A 19,092-nucleotide genomic window follows, 5' to 3' on the forward strand; every position below is an offset into this window, starting at 1 on the left:
GCGGAATACGGATTGGGGGTCATCCAGGGTGTTACTGGTTTCTATGAAGTGAACTAGATGAGTATTGACAGCCTTTTCGATGACTTTGGTTGCAAAGGGTAGCAGTGAGATGGGCCTAAAGTTATTGAGGACCGTTGGGTCTGCGGAGGGCTTGTTTAGGAGAGAGTTGACCTTGGCGCGCTTCCAGGTGTCAGGAATGTGACGGTCTCGAGGGAGCAGTTGATTGTTCGGCATAGTTCTGGTGCAATGGTGGTGGTGGCCTTGTGGATGTTGGGCAGGGGCAGGGGTCAGAGGGTGCTCCGGAGTGGATGCTCTTCATTGTCTTTAAGGGGCCTTCTGTTGTGAGAGGGGTCCAGGAGAGAAGGGTCTGTTGTGTGGCAGCATTTGGAGTAGGAGTTGAGGTGGTGCTGTGGTCTTGGTTGTCGAAGTTGTCGTAGAGCGTCTTGAATATGTGGTGAAAGAGGAGCTGAGTTTGTCGCAGGGGTCTTGGGAGGGAGGGACGTTGGTTGTTTCGTTGTTGGGTTTGGCAAATTCCGGTAAGAGGGTGAAGAGTTCTTTGGAGTTGTGGCCCATGGAGAGGATTCTGTGTAGGAGTTTTTCTTTGTTGATTTGATGAGTTGGTGGTGCACTGTGATGGCCATTTTGTAGGCGGAGCGTGCTTTTGGGGTTATCCTGTTTCTCCACATCTTCTCCAGTTGTTGGCAGGAGCGTTTAGATTCTAGGAGATCTGTGGTGAACCAGTTAGCTTTCTGGTTGTGTAGTCTTGTGGCGTTCTGGAAGGGGGCGAGTGTGTTGACGCAGTTGGCGATCCTTTGGGGAAGATGCTTGCCACTGTGCTGGCATCTGTTGTGAAGTGCAGGTGAGGGTGGCAGAGAGATGTTCTTTGGGGACTTTGTTCCAGTTTCTGCGTGGGAGGCTGTGCATGTGCTTTGTGTACGTTGGGTTTTGTAACAGAGAAATGGATGCAGTGGTGGTCTATCTAGAGCAGCTCTGTGGTGTGGCTGAAGTGAATGTGCTTTCCTCTGACGAAGATGGGGTCATGTGTGTGTCCTGCCGTGTGAGTGGGGGTGGAGACGAGTGGCTTCAGTCCTATGGTGTTGAAGTTCTCCAGGGGGGTTGGTGGTTTTGGGATCGCAGTGGTTGTCCAGGTGGAAATTCACGTCTCCGAATAGTATGAAGTCCTCAGAGGTGAGGGCGTGGGGTGTGATGTAGTCGGGGATGATGTTGGTGAAGGGGATGCAGAGTTCAGGAGGCCTGTAGGCGAGCATTCTGCGGAGCGTCATTCTGGGGTTGGGCTGGATCTGGAAGTGGATTTGTTCCATGGGCTAGTCAGTCGGTGGGAACTTTTGTGGACAATGGAGAGGCCTCCTCCTGGGCGGTTGGGGAGGTCTTTCCTCAGGATCTTGTAACCGACGGCATGATGGTTGTGATGTTGGGTGCAGAGCTGGTGTTGGTCCAGGTCTCTGTGAGGAAGGCGAGTGGGTGTTGAGGAGGTCCCAGATTTCTATTGCATATCTGTGCAGGGAGCGCACATTGAGGAGGATGCAGTTCAGTGGTTTGTGTGCAATGGCATCCAGTGGGTTGGCTTCCGGGGTCTGGAGGTGGGTGAAGGTGCAGTTGCAGTTTCGGCAGGAGATGGGTGTTGCTCAGCGTTGAGAGCTGGCAGTTGTTGTTAGATCTGGGGTTGAGTGCGTGGAGAGTGCTCAAGTCATAGTGGTGGGGGGGTCGGAGGACCAGGGTCCCTGGTGCTGTCGCAGTCGGGTCATGCACTGGCGCAGATGGGCTTGCTTTGGCAAGCCTTCGGAGCACCTGCTGCGAGTGTCTGCTGCCTGTGTCCGCTGCGCGGCCGCACATCGCCTGCCATTAAGTAGGGGTTGTGGGGAGGGTGAACAGCTGGGAGGTGGGAGCTGGGAGTGGTAGGAGGGCACACGGGGCAGCAGCGGCGGTTAGTAATGGGAACAAAGGCAGAGGAAAAAAGCAGGAGAGGGAGGCAAAGAGAAAGTGGCAAGCAGAAAAAAGGCAAACAGTAACAGGCAAACAGAATAAAAGGCAAACAGAAAAGGCAGACAGAATAAAAGGTAAACAGTAACAGGAAAGCAGAATACAAGGCAAACAGAATACAAGGCAAACAGAAAAGGCAGTCAGAATAAAAGGCAGACAGGGAAAAGGCAAACAGAGCAATGACACACAGAGCGGGCTAGCAGAAGAGCTAGCTCTTCCACTAGACCACCAGGGATGAGGCACAGGCAGGAGCCTGCAGGTGGAGAAGGATCTCGAACCCCTACCAGGCAAGGGGTTCGAGCAGCGCTACGGGCAGACCCACTACGGTGGAGCTGCGCAGAGGGATAGCAGTGACCCTGACCTGGAGATCAGAGTCCTGTGAAAGGCCTGTGAAGAAACACCCATTCTAATGGGCAATGCCCTCATTTTTGTATTTCCTGATTATACACTCTTGGTGCAGCGTAAAAGAGCCTCTTTCCAAGCTGTTAAAACCCAAATCAGTAATGTAGGTTTCACCTATGATCTCCTGTTTTCAGCTAGGCTTAAGGTATTGTATGAACAGAAATCCTACTTTTTCGAACTCCCAGAGGAGGCTTGAGATTGGATTGAAAGACTTCCACAACTCCCATAGACCCAAGAACCCACAACTATCAACGACAAAGGACGCAGCGCCTGCCTCGGACCCGGAGAGGGCGGCCATCTTGGTCTGTGTGGGAGGAGGCTCGATCCCCTCCCCTCATTATGCCCTGAAGGTTGGAAAAATTCTATTCTTTCAGCCACTTCCCTATGTTCTACTCGACCAGCCATCAGCCCCAGTTCCTCCCAGGGCAGTGCTTCTGGCTCAGACTCGGGGGCAGAATAGCATTATGTCCCATGGTCACTCCACAGGTGGCTCAGGACCTGCTGGGCCAGGGCCCCTATGGATTCAGCTCCCTCCAGGCCCTCATGACATACTTTCAGGGCCTGTCTGAACACTCATAGCACTAACCTCTTGTCTAGATCTCTTTACCAGAGTTGTGTTATTTTCTATGGGGATGTCCTTGTTTCAATGGTTACATATGCTTTGTTGTTTCTGATAGGATGTCTCACCCTACTACATGCGGCTTGTTGCTGTGCCCTGGCAGCTATCTGTTTTTGCCTTCCCATCCCCATCTTTTCTACATTCTCAAGCTGTTTACCCAAAATCCCAAAGGGGACTGCACTCTCTCATTCAAAGTTTTATGGTTCCTTTACAGTGTTGGATGAACTAGGTTACAACGCTGGGCATGGTATCAGATATGTTTTTTGTTGGGGTCTTTGCTTACAAGGGTTATACATCGTCACAGCACAATTGCACATTAACTGAGGTCATGGTCTGACTTCAGGCATACTACACATGCTGGTGTCTGTCCAACCATAATGTCTGTACCACATACTTATAACATACAAACCTGGAACGTCAGAGGCATGGGGTCCATACAGAAAAGTTACAGGATCCTAGCCCAATTACACCGTTATCAAGCACATGTGGTGTGCTTGCAAGAAACCCATTTCATAGCCAGTGAAGCCCGTAAAATTCTGACTAAATGGCCTGGCCAGCTCTTCCACACCTCATATTCCAGTTTCTCTTGCGAGACCACAATATGGATCAAAGCAGACATTCCTGTCATAGCATTGGAAACCAGAATAGATACACAAGGATGTTATGTCCTTCTCCAAAGTACATTCGATAATATATCGGTGGTAATAGGCAGCATAGATGCCCCAAACCTGGAGCAAGATAGTTTCATAGCTCAGCTCTCTGCAGTACTCGCGGACTGGTCATATTACCCATGGCTCCTAGGTTGGGTCTATAATGCTGTCTTAGATATAGACCTTAATAGAACACACTCCTCTCTTCCAACTGCTGCTTCAGTACATCAAGCTAAAGCCTTAAGACTATGGGTGGAGGCATGGTCCCTTAATGATGCCTGGCATGCCGGAGTAGAATTTGTAAAAAACAAGGACCCCCTAAGTAGTGGTGTAACCAACTCCTAGGACAGGGATAAAATATGTGAGTATAACTTCCTAGGCAATTGACAATGGAAACAAATAAAAGGAAACAGAGCAAGAAGAAACCAAAGCTTATATAAAAAACACAGTATAATTTTAATAAGCACCGTTAGAAATCATATAGTGTGCTAGATAGCATCACTATCTGACATCAAACATACAAAATTAAGAATCATTAATATTCAGTACTTCAAATACAATATAAAAAGTTAGACACAGTTATGTTCAATGGTGTCTAAATGAACAGTGGCAATAGAGTTGGACGCGCGTTTCGGCGTAGACAACGCCTTCTTCAGGAGCCACACAATTCTCTGAAATACATATACAAAGACAATATAAATTATCCTAATTTATTATGTAAAACAGAATACATAAGATATACATGACAAATTAAAAAAATAAAACATTAGGACTTCCTCACTCTTGTTTATTTCCTTATGTGCAAAATCTTGTCTGAGTACTCATATTTAGGGGGAATATCTATATAGATACACCCTCAAACCCAAGAAATGAATGTTTGGGTTTGAGGGTGTATCTATATAGATACTCCCCCTAAATATGAGTACTCAGATAAATTTAAAAGATTGTATAATCATGCATATGGAAACAAGATTTTGATACATACGATCCACAGGCAGCCTCCCTAGGCAGGTTGTATATCACTGAGCTGGAATTATTTGCTTGCAGCGCTCACACAATATGGTATACTTCCAGCATATACTCGTTGGCTAAGATTGCTCTACACTGGCCCTTCCACACAAGCCCGCCTAACATATTTCTGTTCCCTATTTGATACACAGAGGTATGTGTCAAGGCTGTCCTCTGTCGCAACTTTTATTTGTCATAGCACTGGAACCCTTGGCACAACAACTACGCCAAGAAGCTCACACATGGGGCATCCCCATGGGACCAGCAACTCATGTTATCTCATTATATGCAGATGAAATGATATTATACATTAGAGACCTCCCCCTGAATCTTCAGGCGCTGGCTGGACACTTCAAAGCATTTTCCTCACTCTCTGGCCTGCAAATTAGTGAGACAAAATCCTATGCCTTTCCCTTTGCGGACACGTACAACCGGCCGACACTAGCTTTTGGGGAAATATCTCTTCAGGTGTATATTGAGAAAAGCTTGATGTTTTAGAGGGTAACCTTCTTAAAACTGCAACGTCCCTCAAATCGCAGGTAAACATCTGGATCACATTACCACTATCGATTGCAGGTTGACTGACCCTAGCTAAAATGGTCAATCTACCCCAATTACTTTATCACTTTGTGAACCTTCTGGTGCTTCTCCCTGCATGGATTTTTTTAAATGCTAAATAGACTTTTATTTGATTTAATGTGGGCCAGCGGTCGTCGTAGGGTCACCTTCCATAAGCTCCAACTCCCTCCTGACCAACTTGGAATGGGTGCTACAGATTTTAAATCTTTTTGTATCGTGGGACAAGTACAGTGGGACTCTTACAACACTTATATTACTGCTTGGACACGGGTGGGAGTGGTAGCAGAAGGTGATCTATTTGTAGAGGGTACCCTATTGAATCATGCAGACTTTATACATATGCACGGCCTGCCCATACTTTGTTCTTGACCCACGCCAGAATCACAGGACCAAACCCACTTCTCATTAATTAATTCAAGCAATGCACACAATGGGACATGGGCGTCATCTAGTACGCTGGCTGTACCGGGGTACCGCTCGCCCTTACAGTTACCTATGACCTCCCTATGAGCTATGTGGGAAATAGACCTAGCATGTACTCAGCAAGTCAAAGAATCGAGCTTCTTGTTAGAATATCCCCAAAATTTCTCTCAAAACCACTGATTGAAATGTATACCATTTTCCATTGAGCACAGCGCTTATCTTACTCCACACAAGTTACATGCAATGTTCCCAATGATCCCTTCAGCCTGCCCGCGTTGTTGAACACTGGAAGCCAATTTATTACATATGTTATGGGCATGCCCCATACTGACTTCCTATTGGACACAAATCACGCCCCTTCTCCCAGATCTCACAGACAGACTCACTGGCACACCGTGGAATTTTGCATGCTTCAGTTGTTTCCCAGACCCAAAAACGCTAAGGTGACTTCACGCTTTGTCGACTTGGCCTCGTTGTTGGCTAGATGCCAGCTTACAAAACTTTGGAAGTTCCATTCCGCCCTCATGGTTTCCCAGTGGCCGGTAAGAGGTGTTGACTTGGGGCTTGGCTGAGAGTGGTGTACTACACCGTGAGGGACATCACAGCTTACGAAATAGACCAGTAGCACTGGAGTGGGATACCTTGTTGGAGGCATTTAAAACCCTAAGCGAGATGATTCCTAGACTGGCGTCGGCCACTAAACTGCGCCTGCTAATGCATAACAGGACTCGGAAGGATCTCATGGGGTACCTGCATGACTAAGCTTTACATACTGTCAAGTTGTTCCAGGGTGCATACCGTGTAATCCTAAATCAATTTATGCTGAGTGGGGCCGATAGACTGGCTTTAACATTGATTAAAATAGAATGCCTACAATGTTTACTTTTTCAAGTGAGGATGTCAAGTTTAAGGGGGGTGAGACTGGGATATATGTTCAAAGTTAAAGTGCTACTTACATTTCAACTTCACCTGTATGTTTTGTCAATGGAATCGATTGCAGCCTGTACTAAGCCGCAACACATGGTGAACTGACGTTCTGTATTAAATAACTGCTTTCTGTGTGTCTTTGGAAAATGCAATAAATTGTTTAAAAAATAAAGGCTAACATTTGCACCTGTTTTCACATTTAATTAGAAAAAAGTATTTTGTGAATGACCGTAACTTCTCCTACTGCCTCAAGCGCACACTGTATTTGTAAATGCATATTTTTAAAATTGAAAGTGTCGCCTTTGGCTTCAGTCCCTCTGAGAGTCTACTTATTGGTTGAGAAATTGCAATGTCCTGTTGGGCATGTAAAGCAGGCCGTTAGTCATAGACTAAAAGTAAGTTAAATATCGGCAAACTTTCTTAATTTTATGGGTGTACAACTCAGGACCTGGTCAAATAATATACAACAAGGTTTAATCTGATTTAAGCAGCTTCAGTACATACAGCCTGGAACAAGAGCATCAATATCAGAAAATCGAGCTTACCTTTACCAACCCAGACACTATTAGATGGATGCCTCGGGGAGGGTCGCCTTGCTTGCATATTGTATCCTCATAGTCAAAAAATAAAATCTTTGCTTTGCCCTAAAATCCCAAAAAGATGTAAACAAGTTACATTTCTAATACGCTAACAAATAACTCTTGGAACAGATTTAACAATTTGGATATCCATCCTAAATTGAAGTGTTGCTCAGTATACACTATAAATGGAAAACAGTTTTTCAGTGTGTTACGTTATTCACTAGGTAGCTTAGCAAGAGTAGGAGCCTTCAAAATTAGAGTTCTACTTAGTGACATAAAATGGAGAGAGAAAAGCTGCCCGGTTATAATATTATCACTGAAGTGAGCACTCTGTTGGGTTTTCGGAATGTAAAATGTTGGTGGCGACAGGGATGATTGTCTAAGTCGGCCCCGGTTCCACGCTGCAGGTGTCATCGGGCTGGTGATTGTAGCTGTCACACAAACGTTTAGGAGGTGTGTGAGGTGCAACGTCATGTGGGACAATTATGGTGGAGCTCCGAGTGACTAATAGAAAAGTGTATGTTGCAAAAAGAGAGTTGAATTTGCTTGGTTGAAACGATCAAGGGTACCTATGGCTTAACATGGTATTAAACCCTAACAGTTCTGAGCAAGCCTCGTCTAAGAAATAACTCTTTTATTTAAGGCATACAAGTGTATGTCGATTGAAGGACTGCAAATGGTTGAGTGAATACCTGAAGGGGTTTACCGAAGGCTTGGGGAAGATGAAAGGATTTCAACATCATATTGTTTCAGCTTCTCATGCACAACGTGCACAAAGTGCCTATCAATCAATCAATAATCTTTATTGCGATTATAAAAAACCATAAAAGATTACAAACAATATAAAACAATCATAAGACAGATATTTCAATCCCTCGCCCATCCATTCCAACATAGTTAAAAGTACTCATCGATGTCCCAATAGAGGTTTTTCCTAGTAATTAAAAGAATAAATACGGTTTTAAAGTCTAAAATCGTGGAATGTCCATCAAAAATGTAATTTTAGCAAAGTTACAGTATTACCAATTCATTTAAGTGCAATTTTTGCATGATGTTGTTTCCTTCTTAAAATATATTTTAAACTATCGGCATTACGTACAACAGTCCATGCCAATACCTTTAGGGAGTTATTATTGTTTTCTTTGCACAAGATTAGTCACAGAAGTAGCTAAAACTTAAAACCCCTTCTCTTCCTTATTAGATCTACACAGAAAAGGTATCTGCTTCTGCTGAACACAATAGATTGGGTAGTATCCGTTTGCAATATTCTTTCCGCCTCACTGCAACATCTAAATCCCAAAAGGCGACAAATTGGTTTAATCCATTTTCTCCTAGCATGGATGTAAGCAGGGCAGAAGAATAGCATGTGTACTTCATTCTCTTTGGCGCCCGTATTGCAAAGTTCACAACTACCATCATTTTCCTTTCCTATGTTACACACCCATTTTGTAGTATTTGCATTAATTTGCAAAATGCCGTAACAAAATTTCAAATACAGAGATTTGGCAAGACCTGGTAAAATTTCATCCATAAAAGACTCAAATGTACTGTTTGGTTTCATAGAAAGATACCTCAAGGATAGGGTGCCTAGTTTGGGGTTGTGAATAAACACTCAGTTGCTTAATTTTAACACTTTTTTAGAGCTCAAAATCGGGCCTTCTGGGTTCTCCCAAAAGTGTCTCAGTCCCAACTTAGATATGAGTCAACCATGCCAACCTTGTGTTATTTTTTATTCTCAAAATATCCTGTAGGGCTTCTCTGTAATGGGCAAGTTTGTCTGTTGACCACAGGTGGACCCAAAACAATAATGGCCGTAGAGCCGCGTGATCATCAGTACGATGGATGTGTAGGTCAATTACAAGAGGAAGTAAAGGGGTGCGCCTTGGGATACTTAATAATTTCCTAAAAAAGATATTCTCTTGTGCCATAAAGGTATATTTCACTGCGTAACCCCATAATTATGCCCCATGAAGAGAAGCAGATTGTGCCTTGTGTTTATATAGCTTCAATACTGGGGAAATGGCTTTTGATTGGCTACTCTTATGTCTCCTCGCTATTGGAACTGAGTCCTAGATGTAGGTAATTCCCATTTACAGACTCTTAAATACCAAATTTTACCGATTCGGTATTTGAGAGTCTGTAAATGGAATTCGGTAAATACCGAATCGGTATTGCCCATTGATTCCTATGGGCCTTGAAGCCCATAGGAATCAATGGGCAATACCGATTCGGTATTTACCGAATCGGTAAATACCGAATCCTGCAAGGGTGCAGGGGGTGTCACTTTGACACCCTCTAGCACCCCAAGTACAGGCTTGTGTGACATGTGGCACACATACATGCCCTAAGGGCATGTCTGTGTGTCACATGGCACAGGTTTGCATGCACAGATGCGCATGCACACCTGAATTCCGTATTTTACCACACAATAGGATTGTGTGGTAAAATACCGACTCTTAAGGGCCTGTGGCACTCTTAGGAGTGTCAGCTACATATGAATTTACCGAATCTGTAAATATACCGATTCGGTATTTTACTGAATCGGTATATTTACCGAATCGGTAAAATTACCGATTCTTAAAATAACATGCCCCTACATCTGAAAACCCTAATACCGGTCGAAATCGGCCGTTTCCGACCGCTATTAGGGCTCCTACATCTGGCCCCGAGTTCTGGATAAGAATTTTTTTACTCTTGTCCAGCTGGGGTTTCCAATCTAGTTTAGTATCTAGAGTAATGCCTAAGTAATTAAAATTATGCACATAATCAATCCTTTTTGTTTTAACAGTCAAAGTTTTTTTTAAAGTTTTATGCGGATTGACTGCCATATATTTGGTTTTAGTTGAGTTAATCTCCAGTCCTTTGGTTTCACAATAGATTCTAAAAGCATTAAGTAAGTTTTGAAGGCCTTTGGGTGTCTGGGATATTAAAATCGTATTGTCTGCAAACAAGAGTGCCGGTACGTGAGCCCCCCCCAACTTGTGAGAATCATGTCCGCAGCCCAAGAGGGATTCTGGAATATCGTTCACATACAAAGAGAACAGTGTGGGGGCAAGCACGCAGCCTTGTCTTACACCCCTATTTATATATATATATATGATCTGTCAATTCACTATTTGGACCCCATCTGACCCTGGCAAAGTTAGCCTCATGCAGTCTAACAATCTGTGCTAATATTTCCCCCGGGACACCCTTGTCTCTTAGTGTTGTCCACAGTGCGTTTCTGGGGACCAGGTCAAAAGCTGCCCTGAGGTCAACAAATGCAATGTACAGATGTGCCTTTTTTATTTTAATATACATCCAGATAATACAAAGGAATCTAAACACCTGATCGATTGTGCTCATTTTTTCCCTAAAACCTGCCTGGTACTTGGTTAGGATACTATTTTCCACAATACAAGAACTCAGTTTGTTTAAAACATGTCTTGCGAAAACCTTTTGTAGGACATCGATTAAACGAAACGGTCTATAATGCGCCGGGTTCATACGGTCCCCCTTTATAAAAATAGCTACGATCTCTGTGCCCCGCCATGTTTCAGGGATAGGAGCACCCATTGCAATAGCATTGCACAAAAGGTTGATATACGGGACCCATATATCTTTCTCGTGTCTCCATAAATTCCCAAGGATCCTATCCGGCCCAGGTGCCTTCCCTTGTTTTATTGCTTCCATGGTTTCTAACATACTAAAGGACAGGGGTAGCTCGCTTGAATTGAGGATTGGATCATCACTACCGAGAGTAATCTCATTGTTGGGGCTGAGTACAAGTGAGAGAAATGGGATACCCAAGTATTGGCATCAAGGAATAAATCCCTACGGCAAGTCCCATTTCTATTACCCTTGGAAACCAAGCCCCAAAACATAGCTTGGTCATTTGCTGTACACACGTCTAACAACTCGGACTAGATGTTCTCATCCCAACATTTCTTTGTCTTAAGCACTACATCCTTGTAGCACCTCCTTTTCTCCCTTGAGGCCAAGATATCATTGCTTTTTACTGCCTCTATCAGTTCTTTTTTGGCATTGCGGCACTCTTTGTTATACCATGAGTGGCCCTTAGACATTGGATTTAATGACCTCTTTTTAGAAGGCTTTGAAATTTTAGTTAATATTTGTTCAAGTCCCTCTACCATATTATCATGCATCCGCATGATCGGGATCTCCTTTACTGGCAGATTACTATGTGGGGAGACTATTTCTACGTATGTCTCGTACATCTTCTTAACAGTATCTTAGTTCCCTAATACTACGGGCCATTTAAGTGCTCTACGATTGTTTGACACCACAGGCTCAATTTGGATATATATAGAGCTATTTTTTTCTGGGGCTGTTAGCTGAAAAAAGGAACCACAGAGCGTCAAGCACAAAGGGTAATGATCGCTCTCTATGCGGTCTTCAACTACAAGATCACTTACCATAAGCCAAAATGGAATTGAGACCAGTACATAGTCTATATAGCTATTACAACTACCCCGCTTAAAGGTTGGCTGGCTTGGACTGTCAGAGGTTAGACGCCCATTACAGGCACGTAGGCCATGGGCTACAATCAACCGCAATAGCTGTGCTACAGCATGTGTGCATTGTACTACAGGGCTACTCTCTATTGGTGCACTATCCTCCGCCTCAAAAATATTTGCCAGCACTGCTACCGGTTAAAATTTGCGGTTAAAATCCCCCCCAAAGATTATCAATGCTCTCTGGTTGAGCGTAGATATGATGTAGTCTATTGCTCAATGACTTCCACTTCTTTATTGGCGACACTTGGCCTACTATATACGTTCAGGATATATATACCTCTCTTTTGTTAAGTCCTACAAACTTAACTCCTAGTATATCTTGGCTGTAGGTATCGATTTGCTTGAAGTCAACTCCTAGCGTAATTTTCGTCCAAATAGCAAGACCTCCAGAGGGTCTTCCTTTGGTTAGAGTGGTGGCAGGTATGCTAAAAGTTTTGTAACCTACTTTGAAAGGACTTTCAACAGCCCATGTTTCCTGAAATAGCACAATTTCACTGCGATCAATATACTCCTGCCACATAGGGTTGCTTAAGTTTTTTCTAATTCCAGCTATATTCCAGGAGATTAACTTTATATTTGGCTTACAGCCTTCATCGGGTATATTACCATTTATCCTTGTATTATCGACTTCCTCAAACTTTATACACTCTATATTATTACACAGGTCATTATTTATATTAAGGTGTCCTATAGCTTTATCACTGTGGTTTTCAATCACAGTCTGTTTTTCATACGCCTTCTTTTGAGCTGTTACATATGCATGACCTCTTCCACAAGTCCTAAAATCAATCACAACCTCAGTTTTAGTAGAATTACGGGACGAGGCCTCTGTATAAATTTTAGGGGGCACCTCTAGGATCCTGTTGTTAATACTCAGAGTTCCTAACACAGTAAGATCTTTTAAGGTTCGATCATTATTCACGCCCACTACTTTGCCGTCCTCGATTTCAGGGCTTAAAGATATACTGGTTGCTAGATTATCCATAGCCTGACTAGTTCCAGGTAGTTGTCAATCCTGGGAATCTAATTCTGACAGGGCCTGATACCTATTAGATTGGGTAAAAAATAGGACTCCCCCAACTTTGATCTCTCCCTGCTGCCTATAGAAGTAGCCTAGAGGTAGAGCACTAATCTCTGTCTTAGGAGTGAGGGTCGCATCGTGGTTAAATAATAAGCGATGGACCATACTCGGCCTACGAAAATTTACCACGATGCAATCCCCTCTGATATTCTTAGTGGAGTTCCCTACCCACCTTACTCTCCTGATCATTACTATCTCACTGACGTCTCTAGGGTGAAACTTCTTTTGTCTTACCAACCAGTCTAGGGCTTTATTCCTTAATTCTACCCAAATTTCCTCCTGGTCCTTCCTTAGTGCTGGAACGTCAGTCAGTATTATAACATAGGGGCATACATCCAGGGGGAGTTGTAATGTCACCTCATTGGGAGCCAATGGTTCACTGGGTTCATTGATTCACTCGCTTCTACTAAGAACACTATCACCATTGGCCGCATCTGAGGTTTATACTTGACGTTTCTGTGTTGGACCTGCCCTTGGCCCGTGCAGCGCCCCGGCACGCCCGCGCGCGTGCCGCGCTGCGGGAGCCATGCGGCAATTTTAAGCGCTGTTTGTGGCAGGTAGGACTCATGTTACTAGAGGCAGGAGCAACGAAAAAGGGACCCGTGCTGCGGGAGCCCTGCGGCGATTTTAAGCACCTCCTGGTGCTTCCTGATGACGCTACTGGGGAGCGCCGCTGGGGGACTCTGGGAGATGGAGTCTGCGGCACCCGGCTCTTCCCCCTGGTCTGCAGCTGTAGCTGTGTTTGCGCAGTCCCCCTCGGACTGATTGGGCAGCTGTTTGTGGCAGGTAGGACTCACGTTGCTAGAGGGGCTGCGGAAGCCCTGCGCGATTTTAAGCACCTCTTGGCGCTTCTTGATGACGCTACTGGGGAGCCCCGCCGGGGGACTCTGGGAGATGGAGTCTGCGGCACCCGGCTCTTCCCCCTGTTCGGCAGCGGTAGCGATGTTGGTGCAGTCCCCCTCGGACTGATTGGGCAGCTGTTTGTGGCAGGTAGGACTCACGTTGCTAAAGGCAGGAGCAACGAAAAAGGGACCCGTGCTGCGGGAGCCCTGCAGCGATTTTAAGCGCCTCTTGGCGCTTCCTGATGACGCTACTGGGGAGCGCCGCCGGGGGACTCAAGTTGCTAGAGGAGCAATGAAATTTAACAACAGAGGGTTCAGAGTGGCTAGCTCTGGTGATGCTGTTGGCATGTAAAACAGACAAATCCTAAAGACTGTGTTGAACTTTACATGACTTAAACTCTAACATCTGTTTTGACCACTAGCCCTTTCCCAACATTAATAAAATGTTGGCTTTGGCTACACTTAAAGGGGTGGTATTTTTTATGTCTCTCTTCCTGTTGACAGCTTATCATCAGACAGAACTGTGTGAAGAATCCAGAAAATTGAGGTCATACTGCTACATCCATACACCCTTCAAATAGTTGCAGAAATTTCAGTATAAACTGCAACACATGCCTGGCATGCAGAATTTCAATTCTAATCTATAGTAGACCCTTGCTGCTAAAGTAATGCCAATCTGTGCACCAATAAAACTGCACATGAGCCCACAAAACAGCTGAATGCACTCACAGCCACTGTGCATACTTTGCTTGCTGTGTACTTCATTACTTTCATTACCAGCTTTGCCAGGTAGTAGTATTCCTTTCCCTTTCTATGATCATCAACGCCTCATCATGTTTTCCATCAATGTTAATGCTGTTGGTACCCTCCACAATGGCTTATCTTGGTAAAATGATCAACAGACTTCTATTGTTTCAAAGCTGTAGGATACAGTATAATACAAACTCCAGAATCACAATAAGGAGACTGCATACAATTGAAAGACTAAAAACGCCCCTCACAATTAAAGTAGACTGGAGGCTGTCTGTTGCAGATGATACTGTTGGGGCGAACAACCACTTTTATTTCTTGCAGGCATCACTCTCTTTTTCTTTTAGAATTGACTTTATCTTAATCTCCTTTCTCTTAGTTGTCTTGTCGAATTTATCTTTCTTTCCAATATCCTTTCACTTGTTTGATGTAAACTTGACAACCCTTTTCAAACTTGTTCACATGTAGGTTTGTTGTGTAGTTCCTATAAACCTATATAGGATCTGCGCGTTTAGACAGCATAGACTGTGGGATTGGTGTTCAGACTGATTCCAGACACCTCCACTGGGTATGTTCGTCTGTATACCAGCTAGCTCACAGTACTACAGTAAACTCCTCTTACCAAGGAGAGAATAGTTCTTGGCAACCATCGAACATGACTATTCTGTCCAATCAGGGATCATGGAAACAGTACAGTACTTTTCGCTCAGTCACTTTGTCTTAGAGAGATACACAGAATAAACGGTGGGGACATTTTCAAAGGCATTTATTGAACCAGTGTCATTCTAGTTTAAAATAGGTGTGCTGAAACAACCATCAGACAGAAACAGGTATACATGATTATAAGCACCGATAGAGTAAAGGGATGGTAGTTTCCTACCATAGTGCTAAAACAATGAATACAGGCAGGTATATGAATACATGACAATAATAATGATTACTCCTTTGAATCAACCCTAACTAGATGTACCTAAGTGTACCTAGCATGTATGTAGGTGTAGAGCCAAGAATTCCCCTAGGCTGAAGCCAACCCCATTACCTGAAGTGAGGGACTGTGGGACCTTGTCTTGCTCTTGAGATGGACACCACATGAGGGATGTCAGACCACTGCGTGCTGGAGTGTCTGCATGCAGGAACCTCAGCGTCTCATGTCAGTGTGTCAGCATGGAAGTCGCTTCTCCTCTGCCTACCCCGGCAAAGATGGGATGAATATATACCCAAAAGGTACCCTCAGGGGATTCTACCTTGTTGTGTCATGTCGGTCGTGGATGATGGAAGGGATGACCCCTATACATATTTAATATGCAGAAGATGGTAATCCTGCTGTGAATCTGAGAATGCTCATACATAATTGAGGCTAGTTTTCGGAAAACCACACAACATTTATGCAGTGCTTGTAAAAGGTCAATACCAAAAACCGTTATGTAGTAAAATGGTACGGTAAATGTAGGTGAAGGGTCAAGTGACTGCTCAAGCCTATATTGAGGTACCCTACGAAACATAAGCGGTTAGTTTCCACTCACCACCATTGTTGCCATCAAAGAAAGATCCTCTGTGTACAGGTAGCGTTGGTTTTATGATGAATGTTTAATAGGTGATACAAGTCTTAGTTACAGGTTACAGATCTGATATAGATCTAACATCAATGCCCCACCAGGAGCAGCCTCCTGCTGCTCTGCCTGCTCACTCCAACTGATAACTCAAGCATACATAAACATGCTAACTCTATGACGTCACACACACACGCTGGCTGAGCAGCAGTTACCAGAGAACTAAGAACAGAATGCATCATGCCTAATTCAAGATATAACATACATCCTGATAAAACATGATGAGGGCATGAAATACACAACTTTATATAGGAAAATTACTGGAAAGAATTCTCTGTTAGCTTACGACAGTTTTCATCCCAGGTCGATAACTGACAATTTGCAGAATGGACATTTTCTCAGTTCAGAGAAGCTGCACTCAGAAAAATGAATACTTTAAGGAAACAGAAGTCCTAACCATCAAAATGATTGGAAGAGGACACCCCAGGAAGATAAAACAAGTTACTTACCTGTACACAGTTGTTCTCCATTATTGATATCTTCCATAGATTTACATGCTTGATTCTTCCCATTCATCGAGGTGGGAGTCCCACAGTAATTATAACTAGCAGTAAAAATTAACTGCATTAGGCAGTAAAGTGCAATCCCATGAGATTATATACCAATCCACATCATTCTGAGTAGTACCAAACTTCAACTTATCAGAGAGAAGGCCCCTGCTTCATGCTTCTCTTCCAAAGCCACCACACTTCAGATTTGATAGGATGAGTGCACAAAATACCTAATACTAATATATTTATCAATCAAATTGGTGAGCTACTGAAGGGGAGGTGGAAGGGTGGCATGTGAATCTATGATATATAACAATACCGGAGAACCACAGAGTATAGTATAGTAACTTGTTTCTTCTCCAGTATTAAATCTTTCATAAATTCACATGATTGAATCAAAATAGCTAACAGTAACTAATTGATGTAATGTACATAAACATTTGTGGAGGCGGGTAGACTAATATACATCAACATAAATATAAATTGTGGTCAATAATAACTATACTACCATGTATACTGCAAGCTCACCTCTTTGAAATAAGTTGCGAAGAACCGATTGTTGAACTTTTTGCCTTCCTCTTGTATTTTGTCTGACCTGTTGTTGGTGGTTTTATGACTCTGGGCACTTTACCACTGCCTAGCAGTGCTAAAGTGACCCTAGTACAGTGCACTATGTGTGCCCAGGGTCTGTAAAACAAATTCTGCTGGGGGCTTGAAGCACTGATTGTGCCACCCACAGAAGCCGCTTGTAAAATGTGCTTAGCCTGTGTGCAATCTGGGACTGCCATGTTGACTTGGCACGTGCGCACTTGCCAGTCCCTAAACCATCCCTTTTCTACATATTAGTCACCCCTAATGTAGGCCCAAGGTACCCCTGTGGACAGGTTGCATTGTATGTGAAAGGTAGGACATGCCCTGATGTGTGTTGAATGTCCTGATAGTGAAATACTGCCAGTTTCGTTTTTCACTATTGCAAGGCTATCTGTTCCCATAGGAGAGAATGGGGAGTTTGTTTATAAACATCTTATAAACATAACTGACCCTAGGAACAAGATTGAAAAGTAAAGTTTACTATGTCTGAACTCAGAATATTGAAGTGCCTCTTTTAGTGAGGGGGATTTTTACAGTCTGTGTTTGAAAATACCACTTTTAAAAAGTTGGTATTTTCTTGCCTAGCCATCCAGTGTGCCTCTGCTAGGTTTGTGTATTGCATGTCTGGCTTTTGGATGACAGGGGCTGGAGAGGGGCAGCGGCTCCAGAAGTCTGATGAGTCAGGGCTGGGCTGAATAGGCCTGGTCTGCATTTGGAGTGGTGGGAGGAGTTCCACCTTCACCTGAATAGAGCTGTGCCCGCCGTCTACAAAGACGGCTCTGCCCTCCTGTGGTGTGTCTGGAGCCAGGGCTCACACTGACAATGGAGGTTGTGGTGCACTTGCAGAGTGCCCCACAGCACTGGTTTTGGCTGGGTACAGACACTCTCTGCCTTCAGAGAACAAATTATTTTTGGGTATGAAAAGAGGGTCCCAGACCCCAGACTTTTAGATCACTTCTGGGAAATCAAGAGGAAACTTTTGCCAAGGAGAAGAGCCGGAGAAGCTGAGGAAGAATACTGCCCCTGTGCTGTTTGCTGTCTGGGGTTGGCCTGCAGTGCTGCTTGATGCCAAGAAAGGAGAAAAAGGACTTTGCTGTTTTGCTTTGTCACCTGCGTGAAGAAAAGATCTCCAAGGGCTTGAAATTGAACTTGCCTCCTGTTCTGAAGTCTCAGGAACACAAAGATTTCCCCCCTTCTGTCTCCCTGCATCTGGAACTGCTGTTTCAGCTGCTATAGAAAGAAATTGCAACACCGATGCTGGCGAGTGATGCCGTAACCTGCACCGAAGCCGTGAGCGCTGCTCCAACTTGCGACTTAGGCCTGGCGGCTGATGCCATGCTGCATCGACTCCGAAGCCAACTTCATAATCGCGGAGCCAATTCTCGATGTGGGTGATCCCCGAATCCATCGACATTGCATCATCGTAAGGAACTGAGGCTTTGGCGCCATTGTGACGTCACCTCCCCCACGCAGTAAGGAACAGTCGTCTTGCCTCTCCTGCGCTGCAGTAAGGAACAGAGGCTTTACCTCCCCTGGGGTCGTCAGGAACCACCGCCGTGTGGTGCCAACGAAGCATCCCCTCCCCGACGCGATGAACTGTCTTTGTTTTCATCGATTCCAAGGTACTATTCTTTGTGGGCCCGACACCACGCACCTCGCGGTCAGCGCCGTACTTTGAGATTTTTACCAGTCACGACGTTGTTATAACTCCAAGTGGAGTTATTTGTTGCTACAAGCTTATTTTGAGTGAATAACCTATTTTTTTAAGGATATCTTGAGAACTATATTGTGGATTTTTGTCGTTTGGTCTTGATAAAGATCACGTATTTTCCTAAACTGGTGTGGTGTCCATTTGTAGTGTTTTCACTGTATTACTGTATGTGTTTACAAATGCTTTACACACTGCCTCTGAAATAAGCCTGTCTGCTCATGCCAAGCTACCAATTGGGTGAGCAGGGGTTATTTCAGGAGTGTATCCCCCTTATCCTGACTAGAAGCAATGGCCCCTATTTGGACAAAG

The 19,092-nt window shown here is 44.3% G+C and overlaps 1 protein-coding gene across 1 annotated transcript in view; it reads right to left on the minus strand.

The window, feature by feature from the left end:
• The window catches only part of LOC144823935 (sperm-specific sodium:proton exchanger-like), a 5,382,759-nt gene that overhangs the window by 988,106 nt on the left and 4,375,561 nt on the right, over nucleotides 1-19,092 (minus strand). Inside the window, exon 18 of the mRNA XM_078682869.1 lies at nucleotides 7,155-7,253. Within this exon, the coding sequence (XP_078538995.1) occupies nucleotides 7,155-7,253 (99 nt within the window). The remainder of the gene's footprint in view (nucleotides 1-7,154; nucleotides 7,254-19,092) is intronic.

Source organism: Lissotriton helveticus, chromosome 3_1, assembly GCF_964261635.1.
Source record: "Lissotriton helveticus chromosome 3_1, aLisHel1.1, whole genome shotgun sequence".
Classification (NCBI taxonomy): Eukaryota; Metazoa; Chordata; class Amphibia; order Caudata; family Salamandridae; genus Lissotriton; species Lissotriton helveticus.